This window comes from Haematobia irritans, chromosome 2 (genome assembly GCF_050003625.1).
Source record: "Haematobia irritans isolate KBUSLIRL chromosome 2, ASM5000362v1, whole genome shotgun sequence".
NCBI classification, from domain to species: domain Eukaryota; kingdom Metazoa; phylum Arthropoda; class Insecta; order Diptera; family Muscidae; genus Haematobia; species Haematobia irritans.
In genome coordinates this window covers 37,032,986-37,051,570 of record NC_134398.1, presented here as the reverse complement: position 1 = coordinate 37,051,570, position 18,585 = coordinate 37,032,986, and the positions used below count along the sequence as shown (strand labels likewise).

The 18,585-nt window shown below is 28.0% G+C and overlaps 1 protein-coding gene across 1 annotated transcript in view; it reads left to right on the top strand.

The window, feature by feature from the left end:
• The window catches only part of Sema1a (semaphorin 1a), a 1,157,214-nt gene that overhangs the window by 994,338 nt on the left and 144,291 nt on the right, over positions 1-18,585 (top strand). Inside the window, 1 exon segment of the mRNA XM_075293762.1 lies at positions 9,427-9,531. Coding sequence (XP_075149877.1) covers positions 9,427-9,531 — 105 coding nt within the window.

Genomic DNA, 18,585 nt, shown 5'->3' with positions numbered 1-18,585 from the left:
TTTTGTCAAAATTTTATTTCTATAGAAAATTTTGTCAAATTTTTGTTTCTATAGAAAATTTTGTCAAAATTTGTTTCTATAGAAAATTTTGTCAAAATTTTATTTCTATAGAAAATTTTGTCAAATTTTTGTTTCTATAGAAAATTTTGTCAAAATTTATTTCTATAGAAAATTTTGTCAAAATTTTATTTCTATAGAAAAGTTTTGCACAATATTATTTCAATAGAAAATTTTGTCAAAATTTTATTTATATAGAAAGTTTTTGCAAAATTTTAACTCTATGGAAAATTTTGTCAAAATTTTTTCTCTATAGAACATTTTGCCAAATTTTCTTTTTCCTATAGAAAATTTCATCAAAATTTTATTTCTATAGAAAGTTTTTCCAAAATTTTGTTTCTACAAATTTTTGTTTGCAAAATTTTATTTCTGTAGAAAATTTTTGCAAAATTTTATTTCTATAGAAAACTTTTCCTCTGTTAGTTAAGCTACACTTGTAGTTTAGTCAATGCATGGCTTTAAGCTGAGATCAAAAACAACAATAACGATTGAAGAGAAGCCAACAATAACAAACAAAACGAAAGAAAATTTAATTTCAATAGAAAATTTTTGCAAAATTTTATTTCTGTAGAAAATTTTTGCAAAGTTGTATTTCTATAGAAAATTTTGACAAAATTGTATTTCTATAGAAAATTTTGTACAAAATAATATTTTTAGTAAATTTTTGCAAACTTTCATCTCTATGAAAATTTTTTAAAATTTTTTTTCTATAGAAAATTTTATTTCTACAGAAAATTTTGTCAAATTTTTGTTTCTATAGAAAATTTTGTCAAAATTTATTTCTAGAGAAAATTTTGTCAAAATTTTATTTCTATAGAAAAGTTTAGCACAATATTATTTGCATAGAAAATTTTGTCGAAATTTTATTTCTATAGAAAGTTTTTGGAAAATTTTATTCCTATAGAAAATTGTGTCAAAATTTTATTTCTATAGAAAATTTTCTCAAATTTTTATTTCTAAAGAAAATTTTGTCATAATTTTATTTCGATGAAAATTTTGTTCAAATTTAATTTCTATAGAAAATTTTGTCAAAAATTTATTTCTATAGAAAATTTAGCCAAAATTTTATTTCTATAGAAAATTTCAAAAAAAAATTATTTCTTTGGAAATTTTGTCAAAATTTATATCTATAGAAAATTTTGTCAAAATTTTATTTCTATAGAAAAGTTTTGCACAATATTATTTCTATAGAAAATTTTGTCAAAATTTTATTTCTATAGAAAATTTTTGCATTTTTTTATAGAAAATTTTTGCTAAATTGTATTTCTATAGAAAATTTTGGAAAAATTGTATTTCTATTGAAAATTTTGTACAAAATGTTATTTCTCTAGTAATTTTTTGCAAAATTTTATCTCTATTTTGTCAAAATTTTTTCTCTACATATAGAAAATTTTGTCAAATTTTCTTTTTCCTATAGGAAATTTTATCAAAATTTTATTTCTATAGTAAGTTTTTCCAAAATATTGTTTCTATAAACCTTTTTTGCAAAATTTTATTTCTATAAATTTTTTTTGCAAAATTTTATTTCTATAGAAAATTTTTGCAAAATTTTATTTTTGTAGAAAATATTTGCAAATTTTGGCAAAATTGTATTTCTATAGAAAATTTTGTACAAAATGTTATTTCTTTAGTAAATTTTTGCAAAATTTTATCTCTATTAAAAATTTTTAAATTTTTTTCTATAGAAAATTTTGTCAAAATTTTATTTCTATAGAAAGTTTTTCCAAAATTTTGTTTCTATAAAAATTTTTTGCAAAATTTTATTTCTATAATTTTTTTTTTTGCAAAATTTTATTTTTATAGAAATTTTTTGCAAAATTGTATTTCTATAGAAAATTTTGGCGAAATTGTATTTCTATAGAAAATATTGTACAAAATGTTATTTTTGCAATTTTTTTTTTTCTATAGAAAATTTTGTCAAAATTTTATTTCTATAGACAATTTTGTCAAATTTTTTTTTCTATAGAAAATTTTGTCAAAATTTATTTTAATAAAACATTTTGTCAAAATTTTATTTCTATAGAAAAGTTTTGCACAATATTATTTCTATAGAAAATTTTTGCAAAATTTTATTTCTATAGAAAATTTTTGCAATTTTTTTTTTATAGAAAAATTTGCAAAATTTTATTTCTGTAGTAAATTGCATTTCTATAGAAAATTTTGGAAAAATTGTATTTCTATAGAAAATTTTGTCAAATTTTTGTTTCTATAGAAAATTTTGTCAAAATTTATTTCTAGAGAAAATTTTGTCAAAATTTTATTTCTATAGAAAAGTTTAGCACAATATTATGTGCATAGAAAATTTTGTCGAAATTTTATTTCTATAGAAAGTTTTTGGAAAATTTTATTCCTATAGAAAATTGTGTCAAAATTTTATTTCTATAGAAAATTTTCTCAAATTTTCATTTCTAAGGAAAATTTTGTCATAATTTTATTTCTATGAAAATTTTGTCAAAATTTTATTTCTATAGAAAAGTTTTTCACAATATTATTTCTATAGAAAATTTTTGCAAAATTTTATTTTTTGCAAAATTTTATTGCTGCAGAAAATTTTGTAAAAATTTATTTCTATAGAAAACTTTGTCAAAATTTTATTTCTATAGAAAAATTTTGCAAATTTTTATTTCTATAGAAAATTATTTCTATCAACATTTTATTTCTTCAGAAAGATTTATCAAAATTTTATTGCTATAGAAAATTTTGTCAACATTATAGTCCTTTAAAAAATTTTGTCTATAGTACCTCTTAGTTGGATAGGAATATATTGCAACATCTACCAAACCATCAAGAATCCTACCAATCTAACAAATACACAAAAATCTACCATTTTTGGTAGAATTAAACCAATTATAGCAACCGGGTATGGTCAGTGTATAGAGCTTCTCTTACTTAATTTGATGATCATTTTTGTTAGTTTCTTCAGAAGTACTTTTTGTGAGAAAAAACCCATTTCTATTTTTTTTCATGCAATCCCATAAACTTTCTATCAACTGTTCAGTTATTTAGTGGATTAAATCGGTATCATAGCCTCCACTCTTTATTTATTTTTTTTTTTTTGTAAGTAATACTAAAATCAAATGTAATGAGCATAACACAATGAAATAGCACATAATCTTCATGAATCCTTAAATGAATTATGCTGCTTGAACACACCAATTGTGCAAGCAAACTCGTTAAGATATTCTTGGAAGTCTAAAGAAAGCCGCCTTTGGCCTTATCTATTTGAACAGCACCATCCCAACATCCTTGCTCTGAGACGTATGTTTATTTATTTTGTTTTTGCCATGTCTTAAATTGCAATCTGACAAATACAATTTATTTTCACATAGTATGCTCTACGAATTTTTCTAAGTATAAATTTCGTGGGAATCAATGGAGAAAATCCTTTCGGATGAATGAATAACTGGATTTTGTTTTCTGTTGTGTTTTTTTTTTTTTTGTTTTGGTTCGTTTGGTAAGCATAAGGATAGATTTAAGTTGTATTTGTGCGATCTCATTGAAAGAAACAGTCAGGATCCCATCATACAATTCTTTGGCTTTGGTATACTCTGTTTCAATGAACTAATCAATGGTAATACCAACAACAACAACAAAAATCCTGAAATTATACCAAAGGGTATTTAGCCATGTTTATTTGCTGGAAAAAGAGATAAAACTTCATAATTAAAAAGGAAAAAATATATATATTTTTTTCGTACAATAAAAATCTACTAGCTAAGAATATAGAAACAAGGCATCAGCTATTTACAAAATTGGATGGAGCTTGTACAGCAAACATAAGGCTGTCAACAATACTGAACAAAAACAAAGAAAAAACACTTGATGGAAGAGAAGAAAGTAAGTCAAGGACAATCCAGATGGACAAATATTTTTAACAAGCTCATATTGTACGTTCATATGTTGTTTATACTCTCTCGGAAGGTAGAAGAAATATATACTTCATTGAAGATAAGCAAAAACAGAGGATAAATGACAAAAACAATAAACTATACATAAATAAATTAAATTTTTAATTAAAATTGAAATTAAATTTAAATTGACATTTAAAATTAAAAATAAAGTTTAACATAAATTAAAATTAATATTAAAACAAGTATATGCACACAGAAAAAATGTTCACGAAAATTTTTCCAATTAAAATCTTAATTGAGTTTTAAAAAATATTCAATTAAAAATTTAATTGATCCAACAATTTTTTTAATTGAAATAAAAATCAATCACACAAATTAATAGTATCAATTAATTTTTTAATTGGATCAATTAACTTTTAATTGACTGTCAATTAATTTTTTAATTGATACTATCATTTCTGTGATTGAAGACATTTCCATTAAAACAATAATTGGATCAATTAATTTCGTGATTGAATCAGAAAAAAAAATTCTTTGTGTGCAGTAGTAAGTTCGGCCGGACCGAATATTAAATACCTTTGAAAATTTCAGGGGGATTTGATGACAGATATTTTCCCAAGCAGATCAGTTCAACCAGTACGCTTCCCACAGATATATATAAAGATTTTACCTATGAAGACTAGATCAGATTCTGAATTTATAAGAACCATTTTTATACCCTTCACCACTACTGTGGTACAGGGTATAATAAGTTTGTGCATTTGTATGTAACGCCAAGAAATAGTGGTCATAGACCCATCTTTTAGTATACCGATCGGCTTAGAATTAAATTCTGAGTCGATTTAGCGATGTCCGTCTGTCTGTCTGTCCGTCCGTCTGTCTGTATATGTAATATTGTGCACAAAGTACAGCTCGCAATTTAAGTCCGATAGTCCTCAAATTTGGCATAGAGCCGTTTCTTGTGACAGAGACAATCGCTATTGGTTTTGGAAAAAATCGGTTCAGATTTAGATATAGCTGCCATATATATTTATCCCCGATTTGGTCATAGTTAGCGTGTTTATCAACCGATTTTCTTGAAATACCGTACATCCAAATGTTTTATGAATCTCGAAAATCTTGCAAAATATCAGCCAAATCGGTTCAGATTTAGATATAGCTCCCACATATATCTTTCGTCCGATTTAGACTCATATGACCGCAGAGGCCAAAGTTTTCTACCGATCTTCGTGAAATTTTGCACAGAGGGTAGAATTGACATTCTACCAATGCTTGGTAAATTTGATTGAAATCGGTCCAAATTTAGATATAGCTCCCATATATATCTTTCGCCCGATTTGGACTTATATGGTCTCAAAAGCCAGAGTTTTGCCGTGATTTGCTTCAAATTTTGCACAAGGGGTACGTTTAATAGTATCGTTAAGTGTGTCAAATTTTGTTAAAATCGGTTCAAATTTAGATATAGCTCCCATATATATCTTTCGTCCGATTTGAACTTATATGGCCACAAAAGCCAGAGTTTTGCCGTGATTTGCTTCAAATTTTGCACAAGGGGTACGTTTAATAGTATCGTTAAGTGTGTCAAATTTTGTTAAAATCGGTTCAGATTTAGATATAGCTCCCATATATATCTTTCGCCCGATTTGGACTTATATGGCCTCAAAAGCCAGAGTTTTGCCGTGATTTGCTTCAAATTTTGCACAAGGGGTACGTTTAATAGTATCGTTAAGTGTGTCAAATTTTGTTAAAATCGGTTCAGATTTAGATATAGCTCACATATATATCTTTCGCCCGATTTGGACTTATATGGTCTCAAAAGCCAGAGTTTTGCCCTGGCTTACTTCAAATTTTGCACAAGCGGTACTTTTAACGATACTATTGTATGTGCCAAATATGGTCAAAATCGATTCAGATTTAGATATAGCTCCCATATATATCTTTCATCCGATTTGAACTTATATGGCCTCAAAATCCAGGGTTTTGCCGTGATTTGCTTCAAATTTCGCACAAGGAGTACGTTAAGTAGTATCGGTTATTGTGCCAAATTTGGTTGAAATCGGTTCAGATTTAGATATGGCTCCCATATATATCTTCCGTCCGATTTGCACTTATATGACCAGGGGGGCCAAAGTTATACTCCCATTTACGTGAAATTGCGCATAGATAGCAGAATTATTATTCTAACTATACATGTCAAATTTAGTCAAAATCGGTTCAAATTATATATAGCTCCCATTATACGTACACCAGAGTTGGGGAAATATGGTATACTGTTACACATTTTAGACCCATTTTCAATGGAAGTTTCCTCCAATTAACTGGATAGCGTTAGCCGATTTAAATTTTAATTCTAGAGATTTAGTAGAAGTAAAAAAATGTTCTCCTTTATATAGCTTCCAGCAAATGTGAAGTAGTTGAGATGGTAACACAAATTTTGGCCTACATAGGGGTGAAGGGTATAATATAGTCGGCCCCGCCCGACTTTAGACTTTACTTACTTGTTTTGTTTGAGTTTTAGAGGAATCATAAACATCTCTTGTAAGTGTGCAAGAAAATGATGAAATAATGCCTTGATTTGAAATCTATAATTTGTGGATTTTCATTCCAATTATTTAAATGACTACGAGAAGTAAAAACTGGAAATTTTGCATTCAGTTTCAAGCAATTTTCACGATCAGTGGGGCTATATCGAAACATGGTCCGATAATCACCATTTTCGGCGCATCTCTTTATTTCCCTATAATACCTCTAGATTTTCCATTTGAGGCAAATTGGGTAAAAACTACGGATTCTAGAAGCCCAACAAGTAAATACGGGAGATCGGTCTATAAGGGGGCTATATCAAAACATTGACCGATACTCACCATTTTCGGCACACCTCCTTAAGGTCCTAGAATACCTCTAGATTCCCGATTTGAGGCAAATTGGGTAAAAATTACGGATTCTAGAAGACCAAGAAATAAAATCGGGAGATCGGTCTATATGGTGGCTATATCAAAACATGAGGGAGCCACCGTGGTGCAATGGTTAGCATGCCCGCCTTGCATACACATGGTCGTGGGTTCGATTCCTGCTTCGACCGAACACCAAAAAGTTTTTCAGCGGAGGATTATCCCACCCCAGTAATGCTGGTGACATTTCTGAGGGTTTCAAAGCTTCTCTAAGTGGTTTCAGTGCAATTTGGAACGCCGTTCGGACTCGGCTATAAAACGGAGTTCCCTTGTCATTGAGCTTAACATGGAATCGGGCAGCACTCAGTGATAAGAGAAAAGTTCACCAATGTGATATCACAATGGACTGAATAGTCTAAGTAAGCCTGATACATCGGGCTGCCACCTAACCTAACCTAACCTATATCAAATCATGGACCGGTAGTCACCATTTTCGGCACACGTCTTTAGGGTCCTAGAGTACCTCTAGATTTCAAATTTCAGGTCAATTGGATTAAAACTGCGGTTTCTAGAAGCCCAAGAAGTAAAATCTGGAGATCGGTCTATATGGGGCATATATCAAAACATGGACCGATACACCCCATTTTTAGCACACCACTTTATGGTCCTAGAATACCTCTAGATTTCCAATTTCAGGCAAATCGGATGGAAAATACACTTTCTAGACACTCAAGAAACAAAATCGGGAGATCGGTCTATATGGAGGCTATTCCAAAACATGGACCAATTCATTCAGTTTTCGGCACATCCATTTGTGGTCTTAAAATACCTCTAAATTTTCAATTTTAGGCAAATCGAATAAAAACTACGGTTTCTAGAAGTTAAAGACCCCAAATCGGGTGATAGGTTTATATGGGAGCTATATAAAAACCTGGACCCATATAGCCCATCTTCGAACTTGACCTGCGTGCATACAAAATACGATTCTGTGCCAAATTTCAGGACGATAGCTCCATTATTAAAGACTGTAGCGTGATTACAACAGTCAGACGGACAGACGGACATGCTTATATCGTCTTAGAATTTCTCCCTGATCAAGAATATATATATACTTTATATATGTGTTACAAACGGAATGACAAACTTATTATACCCCCATTCTATGGTGGTGGATATAATAAAAATAAAAATTAAAATTAAAATTTAAATTAAAATTAAAATTTAAATTTAAATTTAAATTTAAATTTAAATTAAAATTAAAATTAAAATTAAAATTAAAATTAAAATTAAAATTACAATTAAAATTAAAATTAAAATTAAAATTAAAATTAAAATTAAAATTGAAATTGAAATTAAAATTAAAATTAAAATTAAAATTAAAATTAAAATTAAAATTAAAATTAAAATTAAAATTAAAATTAAAATTAAAATTACAATTAAAATTAAAATTAAAATTAAAATTAAAATTAAAATTGAAATTGAAATTAAAATTAAAATTGAAATTGAAATTAAAATTAAAATTAAAATTAAAATTAAAATTAAAATTAAAATTAAAATTAAAATTAAAATTAAAATTAAAATTAAAATTAAAATTAAAATTAAAATTAAAATTAAAATTAAAATTGAAATTGAAATTGAAATTAACATTAAAAGTAGAATGAAAATTGAAATAGAAATTAAATTAAATTACAGTTTTAATTATATATTATAAACTAAAATGAAAATTTAAATAGAAATTAAATTAAATTTTTAAATATATATATTTTTTATTAATTAAAAAATCTAATTTAAAATTAATATCAAACTTAAATTTAAAATAGTTTAATATTCATTGTAGTGCTTTCGTTTTGAACAATTTTTTCATGGTTATTTCAGATTTATTATCGGGTATTCGAAAAAGTCTTCTGTATGTTATTTTGTAGCTAAAAAAATTAGGGGGTTTTTATAAGAGGAATGGAACAAAAAAAAAAATAATGGAGAATGTAATTTTTAAATTTTAATTTTTTTGCGAATTGCTAGAGGTCTACTGTCATTTTTCACATTACCAAAAAAATCATCGAATTTAAAATAAAGGAAAATAAAAATTAATCTTCCTCTAAGGCATCTTAAGTGATGTCTTAAATTTTTACTTATATTTTTATAATTGCGTACTTTGAAAAATCTATATTATCTTTATGTTTTCCACAAAATTTTAAAGATCGCTCTCAATTGCCTTACATCGACCTTCGATATCCAGCTTATATCCAACATAATCCCATTTTAACCATTTTGGATTTTTATTTGTTGAAGTTGTTTTGTTATTCCTTGACATTTATCTCTCTACGACTAGCTACACGCCTCTATCGTGGCAACGAAAACCAACAACAACAACAATAACATGGACAAATTGTGATAAGTGCCAAGAGAAAATCAATAAGCTTCAAGTTTTATGTGCTTTGTCACTCAATAGTTATTTTCATTTTTGTGAAAATAACAAACATTTCAATCTTATCGATGACTGACAAATGTTCTTTATTTTTGTTTTCAGTTTTCCATCAGCAATAAAATGAAACAACCATTGCATTAAATATCCTCCACACTCAACTAACTATATATTCTTATTGGTTTTTTGTCTTCTCTTATTGCAGATAATGAATTGTATTCGGGCACCGTGGCTGATTTTAGTGGCAGTGATCCGATTATCTATCGAGAACCATTACAAACCGAGCAATATGATAGTTTAAGTCTGAATGGTAAGTTCATGGGAAATTTTATAATATTTGTGTTTTATAATCATAGAAAAAAATAATTTCTTATATATAGATGATAATTTTAAGTGTTGTTTAGAGGCTAAAGTGTTTTTTTTTGTACCATAGAGCGTATAATTTATTATAGTTCAGGGACATGATTGCGTATGAGTAATTTTATTTAATCTAATTTTGTGGGCTGAATCGGTGCTGCATCAGATATTATATAGAATGCGGTCTATGCTGGAACACGGGCACGGCTTTTACGATATTTGGCTTCGAGATGTGCTGAAAGAAAGAGGCCGAGGGTTCCCATAGAAACCCAAGTAGAAAAAGACTTTGAATTCGAATTCAATGTGTTTTATTCTATATCTAGTAGAGGTTCCATATATGTTTCTCCGTTATAGTGACGTGGAATGGGTCTGTCTCCGGATGTGGCCTACTAGAAAGGAAGTAGCCTACAGCGATGCCACAATTAATTTTTATTTTGGGCTAACGTTTTTCCAAAATTGGACCATAATTCGTACCAGCGGATCAAATTACATAAATATAATTTAAAAATTTCCCAAGTTTTTTTTCTTTGTCAAAATTGTATTTCTATTCAAAATTTTTATATCTATTTATTTCTATAGAAAATTTTGTCAAAATTTTATTTCCATAGAAAATTTTGTTCAAATTTTATTTTTATAGGAAATGCTGTCCTAATTTTATTTCTTTAGAAAATTTTGTCCCAATTTTATTTCTATCGACGATTTTGTCAAAATTTCATTTCTTTGTGAAATTTTGTCAAAATTACATTTCTATAGAAAATTTAGCCAAAATTTCATTTCATTGTGAAATTGTGTCAAAATTAAATTTCTATAGAAAATTTAGCCAAAATTTCATTTCTTTGTGAACTTTTGTCAAAATTACATTCCTATAGAAAATTTAGCCAAAATTTTATTTCTCTAGAAAATTTTTTCAAACTTTTTTGTCTATAGCAAGTTGTCGCAAAATTTTATTTCTATATAAAATTTTGTCAAAATTTCATTTAATCAGGAAATTTTGTCAAAATTCAATTTCTATAATAATTTAGCTAAATTTTATTTCTATAAAAAATTTTGTTAAAATTTTTTTCTATAGAAAATTTTGTTAAAATTTTTTTTCTATAGAAATTTTTGTCAAATTTAATTTTTACAGAATTACATTTCTATAGAAAATTTAGGCAAAATTTTATTTCTATAGAGATTTTTTTAAAACTTTTTCTATAGAAAGTTATCGCGAAATTTTATTTCTATATAAAATTTTGTCAAAATTTCATCTAATTAGGAAATTTTGTCAAAATTCCATTTCTATAATAATTTAGTCAAAATTTTATTTCTATATAAAATCTATAGAAAATTTTGTTAAAATTTTATTTCTATAGAAAATTTTGTTAAAATTTTATTTCTATAGAAATTTTTGTCAAATTTTATTTTTACAGAAATTTTTGTCAAAATTTTGAAAATTTTGAAAAATTACCGATTTGACGAAAATGGACTAATAAAATCAACCAAATTCCATTTGGTCCGACCATCGGATCAAACTTAAAATTAAATAATTTTTTGGTTCGATCGGACCAAAATGGCAACCCTGGTTGCCTACCAATCTCCGCGTTTGACTATATGATTTCACTTATTGATTTCTCTTTCAATGTTTTCGCTTCCATTTTTCCAAATTACATTAATATAATTTAAAAATTTTCCGTAATTTTCTTCTTTGATAGAAAATTTTGTCAAATTTTTATTTCTATTCAAAATTTTTATATGTATTTATTTCCATAGAAAAGTTTGTCCCAATTTTATTTCTATAGGAAATGCTGTCCAAATTTTATTTCTTTGGAAAATTTTGTCTAAATTTTTTTACTATCGAAAATTTTGTCAAAATTTCATTTCTTTGTGAAATTTTGTCAAAATTACATTTCTATAGAAAATTTTGTCAAAATTTCCTTTCTTTTGATATTGTGTCGAAATTACGTTTCCATAGAAAATTTTTCCAAAATTTTATTTCTCTAGAAAATTTTTTCAAACTTTTTTTTATAGAAAGTTATCGCAAAATTTTATTTCTATATAAAATTTTGTCAAAATTTCATTTAATTAGGAATTTTTGTCAAAATTCCATTTCTATAATAATTTAGCCAAAATTTTATTTCTATAGAAAATTTTGTTAAAATTTTTTTCTATAGTAAATTTTGTTAAAATTTTATTTCTTAGAAATTTTTGTCAAATTTTATTTTTACAGAAAATTTGTGTCAAAATTTTGAAAATTTTGAAAAATTACCGATTTGACGAAAATGGACTAAAATCAACCGAAATTCATTTGGTCCGACCATCGGATCAAACTTAAAATTTAATAATTTTTTCGACCAATTTTTGTTCGATCGGACCAAAATGGCAACCCTGGTTGCCTACCAATCTCCACGTTTGACTATATTGACTTCACTTATTGATTTCTCTTTCAATGTTTTCACTTCCATTTTTCCACATTACATTAATATAATTTAAAATTTTTCCAAAATTTTTTTCTTTGATAGAAAATTTTGTCAAATTTTTATTTCTATTCAAAATTTTTATATCTATTTATTTCTATAGAAAATGTTGTCCAAATTTTATTTCTATAGGAAATGCTGTCCAAATTTTATTTCTTTAGAAAATTTTGTCCAAATTTTATTTCTATAGGAAATGCTGTCCAAATTTTATTTCTTTAGAAAATTTTGGCCAAACTTTATTTCTTTGTGAAATTTTGTCAAAATTTCATTTCTTTGTGAAATTTTGTCAAAATTACATTTCTATAGAAAATTTTGTCAAAACTTCCTTTCTTTTGCTATTTTGTCAAAATTACGTTTCTATAGAAAATTTAGCCAAAATTTTATTTCTATAGAAAATTTTTTCAAACCTTTTTTCTATAGAAAGTTATCGCAAAATTTTATTTCTATATAAAATTTTGTCAAAATTTAATTAGGAAATTTTGTCAAAATTCAATTTCTATAATAATTTAGCCAAAATTTTATTTCTATAGAAAATTTTGTTAAAATTTTATTTCTATTGTAAATTTTGTTAAAATTTTATTTCTATAGAAATTTTTGTCAAAATTTATTTTTACAGAAAATTTTTGTCAAAATTTTGAAAATTTTGAAAAATTACCGATTTGACGAAAATGGACTAAAATCAACCAAATTCCATGTGGTCCGACCATCGGATCAAATTTAAAATGTAATAATTTTTTCGACCAATTTTGGTTCGATCGGACCAAAATGGCAACCCTGGTTGCCTACCAATCTCCACGTTTGACTATATTGACTCCAATTATTGATTTCTCTTTCAATGTTTTCACTTCTAATTGATATGTATGCTTACTTCCTGAAAGCGAGCATATAGCTATGAAATATAATTTTTGTATACTTTCAGGCGAACACATATATGTAGTTCTAAGGGAAATTAACTTATGTTAGATATATTGGCAGCCCGATATTTCAGGTTCATTCAGACTAATGAGTCCATTGTGGTATAATAAGTGGTGAACATCTCCTATCACTAAGTTCTGTCCGATTCAATATTGATTGCAATGGCAAGGGGCCTCACGTTTACAGCCGAGTTAGAACGACGTTCCACATTACGGTAAAAATCCCATAGTGATGCTCTAAAACACTCAGCATTACTGAGAGGGTACATAAAAAAAAACTTTTATGATTCAATCACGAAATTAATTGATCCAATTATTTTTTAATTGAACGGTCTTCAATCACTAGAACGACGAGTGTAAATCACACTTTTAAATGGACATCAAACGCATATTTGATTAAAAACTGCATTGATTTGCATTGAAAATTTCAATTAAATTGTTGATTGAATCAATTAAAAATTTAATTGATTCAATAAAAATTTATTAATGTTGATTGCAAAAAAACAATTAATTTGTTCATTGATTCAATCAAAGATTTAATAGATGTCGATTGAGAAACTCATGTAATTGATTCAGTCAATTATGAAGTTAAATTTCAATCCAATTTCCAATTAACTTTTTAATTAAATTTGTTTATCAATTAACTGTGTTTCGCAATCGACATCGATTACATTTGTCCGTCTGTCCGTCTGTCCGTCTCTCTGTCTGTCTGTTGTAATCACGCTACAGCCTTCAATAATGGCGCTATCGTCCTGAAATTTGGCACAGATTGGTGTTTTGTTTGCAGGCAGGTCAAGTTCGAAGATGGGCTATATCGGTCTAAGTTTTGATATAGTCTCCATATAAAACGACTTCTCGATTTGGGGTCTTGGGCTTATAAAAACCGTAGTTTGTATCCAATTTGCCTGAAATTGAAAATCTAGAGGTACTTGAGGACCATAAAAAGGTGTGCCGAAAATGGTGCCCATCGGTCCATGTTTTGGTATAGCCCCCATACAGACCGATCTCCCGATCTTGCTTCTTGGGCTTCTAGAAACTGTATTTGCCTGAAATTGGAAATCTAGAGGTATTTTGGGACCATAAAGAGGTGTGTCGAAAATGGTCCGTATAGGTCCATGTTTTGTTATAGCCCCCATATAGACCGATCTCCCGATTTGGTTCTTGGGCGTCTAGAACTGTATTTTCTATCCGATTTGCCTGAAATTGAAAATCTAGAGGCATTTTGAGACCACAAATAAGTGTGCCGAAATTGAGGTGTATCGGTCCATATTTGTGTATAACCCCAATATAGACCGATCTCCCGATTATACTTCTTGGGCGTCTAGAGACTATATTTTCTAGCCGATTTGCTTGAAATTGAAAATCTAGAGGTATTTTAAGATCACAAGTAGGTGTGTAGCAAATGGTGCCTATCGGTCCATGTTTTGGTATAGCCCTCATATATACCTATCTCCCGACTTTATTTCTGGGGCTTCTAGAATCCGTAGTTTTTATCCAATTTGCCGGAAATTAGAAATCCAGAGGTATTTTAGGACCATAAGGAGGTGGATCGAAAATGGTTTGTATCGGTCCATGTTTTGGTATAGCCCCTATATAGACTGATCTCCCGATTGTATTTCTTGGGCTTCTAGAATTCGTAGTTTTCACCCAAATCGTCTTAAAGTGGAATTTTAGAGGTATTTGAGGAACATTAGGATGTGGTGATTATTGGTCCATATTTTGCTATAGCCCTCATACAGACCTAACTCCCGAATTTATTTCTAGGACTCCTGGAATCCGGCTATGGTGTGTGTCGACCCATGTTTTAGTATAGCCTCCACATAGACCGATTTATCTCCGAATCCAGATTTAACTCTTGGGCTTCTAGAAACCGTAGTTTTTATCGGATTTGCACAAAAATGTAATTATACTGGAATTTTAGACCCTCAAAAATCTGTATCGCATTTATTTTTACCGGTCCGTTTGGTAAGGCATCGATATAGACCGATTTAACTTCTTGAGGGTACACCCAAAGAAAAAATATTTTCAACCGGAATGAAATTTTAGACAAATGAAATTCCCCTTTCGTCTAAAGTATTTTCGTTTAGAGCAAATTAATCCGAATTTTTGATAAGCGATTCAACAATTGTCTCTAAAATTTTGTGTCAAAAGAAAACTTTGCTTGTCATTTCGTTCCTCAGAAAAGAAAACACTTCTTTAGTGGTATAACAGGCGCACTTATCATGAAAATTGCTTGAAATTGAAAGTAATATTTTACTCATCGTATTCATTTAAATAATGTCGGAAAAAATCTACAGATTTAAGATTTCAAATCATGGCGTTATTTCATCATATACACGATATGTTTATGATTTCCCTAAACCTCAAACAAAATTGATTCTCATAAATCATAGGTAGTATCTGGTTGAACTGATTTGCTTGGGAAAATATTTGTCATCGAACCCCCTAAAATGCTATATATTATCAAGTAACCCGCTACGACGAAGAGTTTTCAAAGTAAACTATTATATTTGATTCATGGTGGTGGGTATTTAAGATTCGGCCCGGTCGAACTTACTGCTGTATATACTTGTTATAATTTCGGTTTTAACCTGTTAACCGGTTTTGAGCATAATAAAAAAACCAAAAACCGGTTTTTAAAAAATTCGGATTTTCCGACAAACCGAAAACCGTCTTTTCAAAAAAAACCGGTTATTTGGACACCCTAGTACTCAGAGAATATAGCCGACCCATTTTTGTCGGCAGTGGCTGGCAATAATTTTTTGCCTCCGTCGGCGGCGGCTTGACGGCTAAGCCGATATAAATTTGTCTGTTCGGCGGCGGACAATTATCCATTATAAAATCAATTTGAAGTTATCCGAATGGTAAAGTGTTTAGCTGTACAACCAATCTTACAATCACATATACATTTCATTCAAATTTTCTGAGCAAAATTTTTTGCAAAATTTAATATTTTTAATTTTCTGAGCTTAATTTTTGTAACTTGATACTGACGGATTGTGGGTGGAAAGTTAAACATTTTGGCAAAAAAATATACAAAAATTATTAATAATTTTTTTCTGATTTAAATCAATATTTTTGATTAATTGGCGCCTAATTTTGAGTCGAGATGAATCGACATATTCGGTGGCGGCTTTGACTGGCAAAATCTGGTCGGCGGCGGCCAAAATCATTGGCGCGACTCGCCGGCTTCATTCTCTGCCCCTACTCTATTGCTTTCTTCACCCACCGATCATGCATTGCTATATTGCTTAACTGACTCCCCATGCTCGAGTATATATTTATGTTTTAAATTATTGCATACTTTCAGGCACTAAAATTAAGGTAATTTAGTTATCTTAAATTTTTCCTCTTCGGGTAAGAAGAAATAATAAATCTAAATAAAGTCATTGGCGTTTTTTATCCTTCCTCCAAATAATATCATTTATTTTATTACCCACCCCCAGAATCCCCCCCTCCCCCCTCATGTACAAATATTCAAAACATTTAATTTAGTTCTCCCCTAAAGGCATAAGGTCCAAGAGAAAAAGCAATATCATTATTATGGCTATTATCAAGTGTTCAGCATTTGTTAGAAAATATGACTACACTTTTATTGGCACATGTCCTGCATACATATCAAAGGACATGAACTTGTACATCGTACAAATATTTATATTCCGACATTCTTATATTGAACTCTACGTCATGATATTACCGCCTTCAAATCATAATCTAATAGTTTTAGCATTTATTTCATTCAATCTGTCATTGACATGATATGGCAAAAATATTCTAGTTCTCCATATAGTTCTACAAAGAGCAGAAGAAGCGAAAAGAGAAAGAAAGCTGTTGTAGGTTTATGGCTTTCATATTTCTATGGTTTATTTATACAATTCATTTTGTGTTAGTTTTTTTTTTTTTAGAATGCCATCAATTTTTTTTTTTAAGTTTAGACTACAAGACTCAATGCATAGAGAAAAACCTGGGATAGTCCATAGGCAAAAGGACAAGTCTATGGATGTTTGTGTTGTATTTGTGTGTGTGTGTGTATAAGGTTTCAACCTAGGATGAGGGATTCCCCTTATTTTCTATAGTTTTTTTTATAACAACTACTGGTGATAGTCTTATCGTTGGCGTTTGTTGCTTATATATAAATATTTTCTTTTTTTGTTTGTAGAAAACATTTTGACATTGATAGAGGAATTCTCATAAATTGTAGAAGTGCTTATTTTGTTTTATGCCTCTAGTGTTCAATGACATCAATAAACATTTGCAAAACATTTGATTATCTTTATTGATAAGGACTTATTTATTCTTTATGATAAACAATGTGTTATTTATTTATTTTTCTATAAAATAAAATTAAATTTAAAGCAAATAAAATTTAAATTAAAATCTCAGAAATGTTTTTCTCAACAAAAAATATCTTGGAAAAATGTATATGTGTACAAAGTCCCCTCCTCATATTCCTAATATAAAAAGTGAGAGAAAATTCACTTGTATATGGTAATAAATTCATGTAATCATCAGAAGACAAAAACAAAAAAAAAACACAACATAAGCAGCCTTCAGGCCAAAAATTTTCACACCATTTTTGGAGTCTAATGAAAGTAGAAATGCAAGAGTTTGAGTTCATTGCCATAAGGTTAAATGTTCTCTTATCTTCTCGTGCTACTATAAAATATGATTAATAATTTGTTTATATGTTTTTATGGCTCATATTTTTGCTAAGGATACATGCCATTATAATATAATATTTTATTATCTATTACACGCACACAAATACAGCCACAGACAAACAGCACATGTGAATGGTTACAGAATTTATGAGATATTATGAGATATTTTATTTAATTTTATCCTATTTTTTTTTTTAATTTCATTATATTTCCCTTTCCATCCAATGTCAACCATTTTCAAAAAATTAGCAAAAGTCGAATAGTCTAATTTGAAGATTAGTAGATTTTGACTTTTTTATTTTTTTATGACAAAAAATCGATTGGTCGAAAAGTTTCTTTTCAATGCCGCTTAAAAAAACATTTGTAATAACTTATTTTGCCTACACATACTCTCAGAATTATCATAGAAATATTTCATTATATTCTCGTTTTCATTCAATGTTGAATTTTCGATTTTTTCGTCTGTCGATTTGACTCAATTTCCAAAACATATAAAAAATCATTTAGTTAAAGTCAAAGACTACAAACAGTCGACTTTGATGAACGGCCACATGTTTCAAAATGATCCGTTCATGAAAGTGAATCAACACACATGTGGTGTCAAGCGGAGAACACACAGTGTAGATCTGACAACAAAAAACTTATGTAGCAAAATTTTCTCTAGAAAGAAAATTTGTACAAATTTTTCTATAGAAATAAAATTTGGACAAAATTTTCTATAAAAATAAATTTTTGACAAAATTTTCTATAGAAGTAAAATTTTGTCAAAATTTTCTATAGAAATAAAATGTTGATAAAATTTTCTATACAAATAAAATTTTGACAAAATTTTCTATAGAAATAAAATTTTGACAAAATTTTCTATAGAAATAAAATTTTGACAAAATTTTCTATAGAAAAAAAATTTTGACAAAATTTTCTATAGAAATAAAATTTTGACAACATTTTCTATAGAAAATTCTATAGAAATAAAATTTCC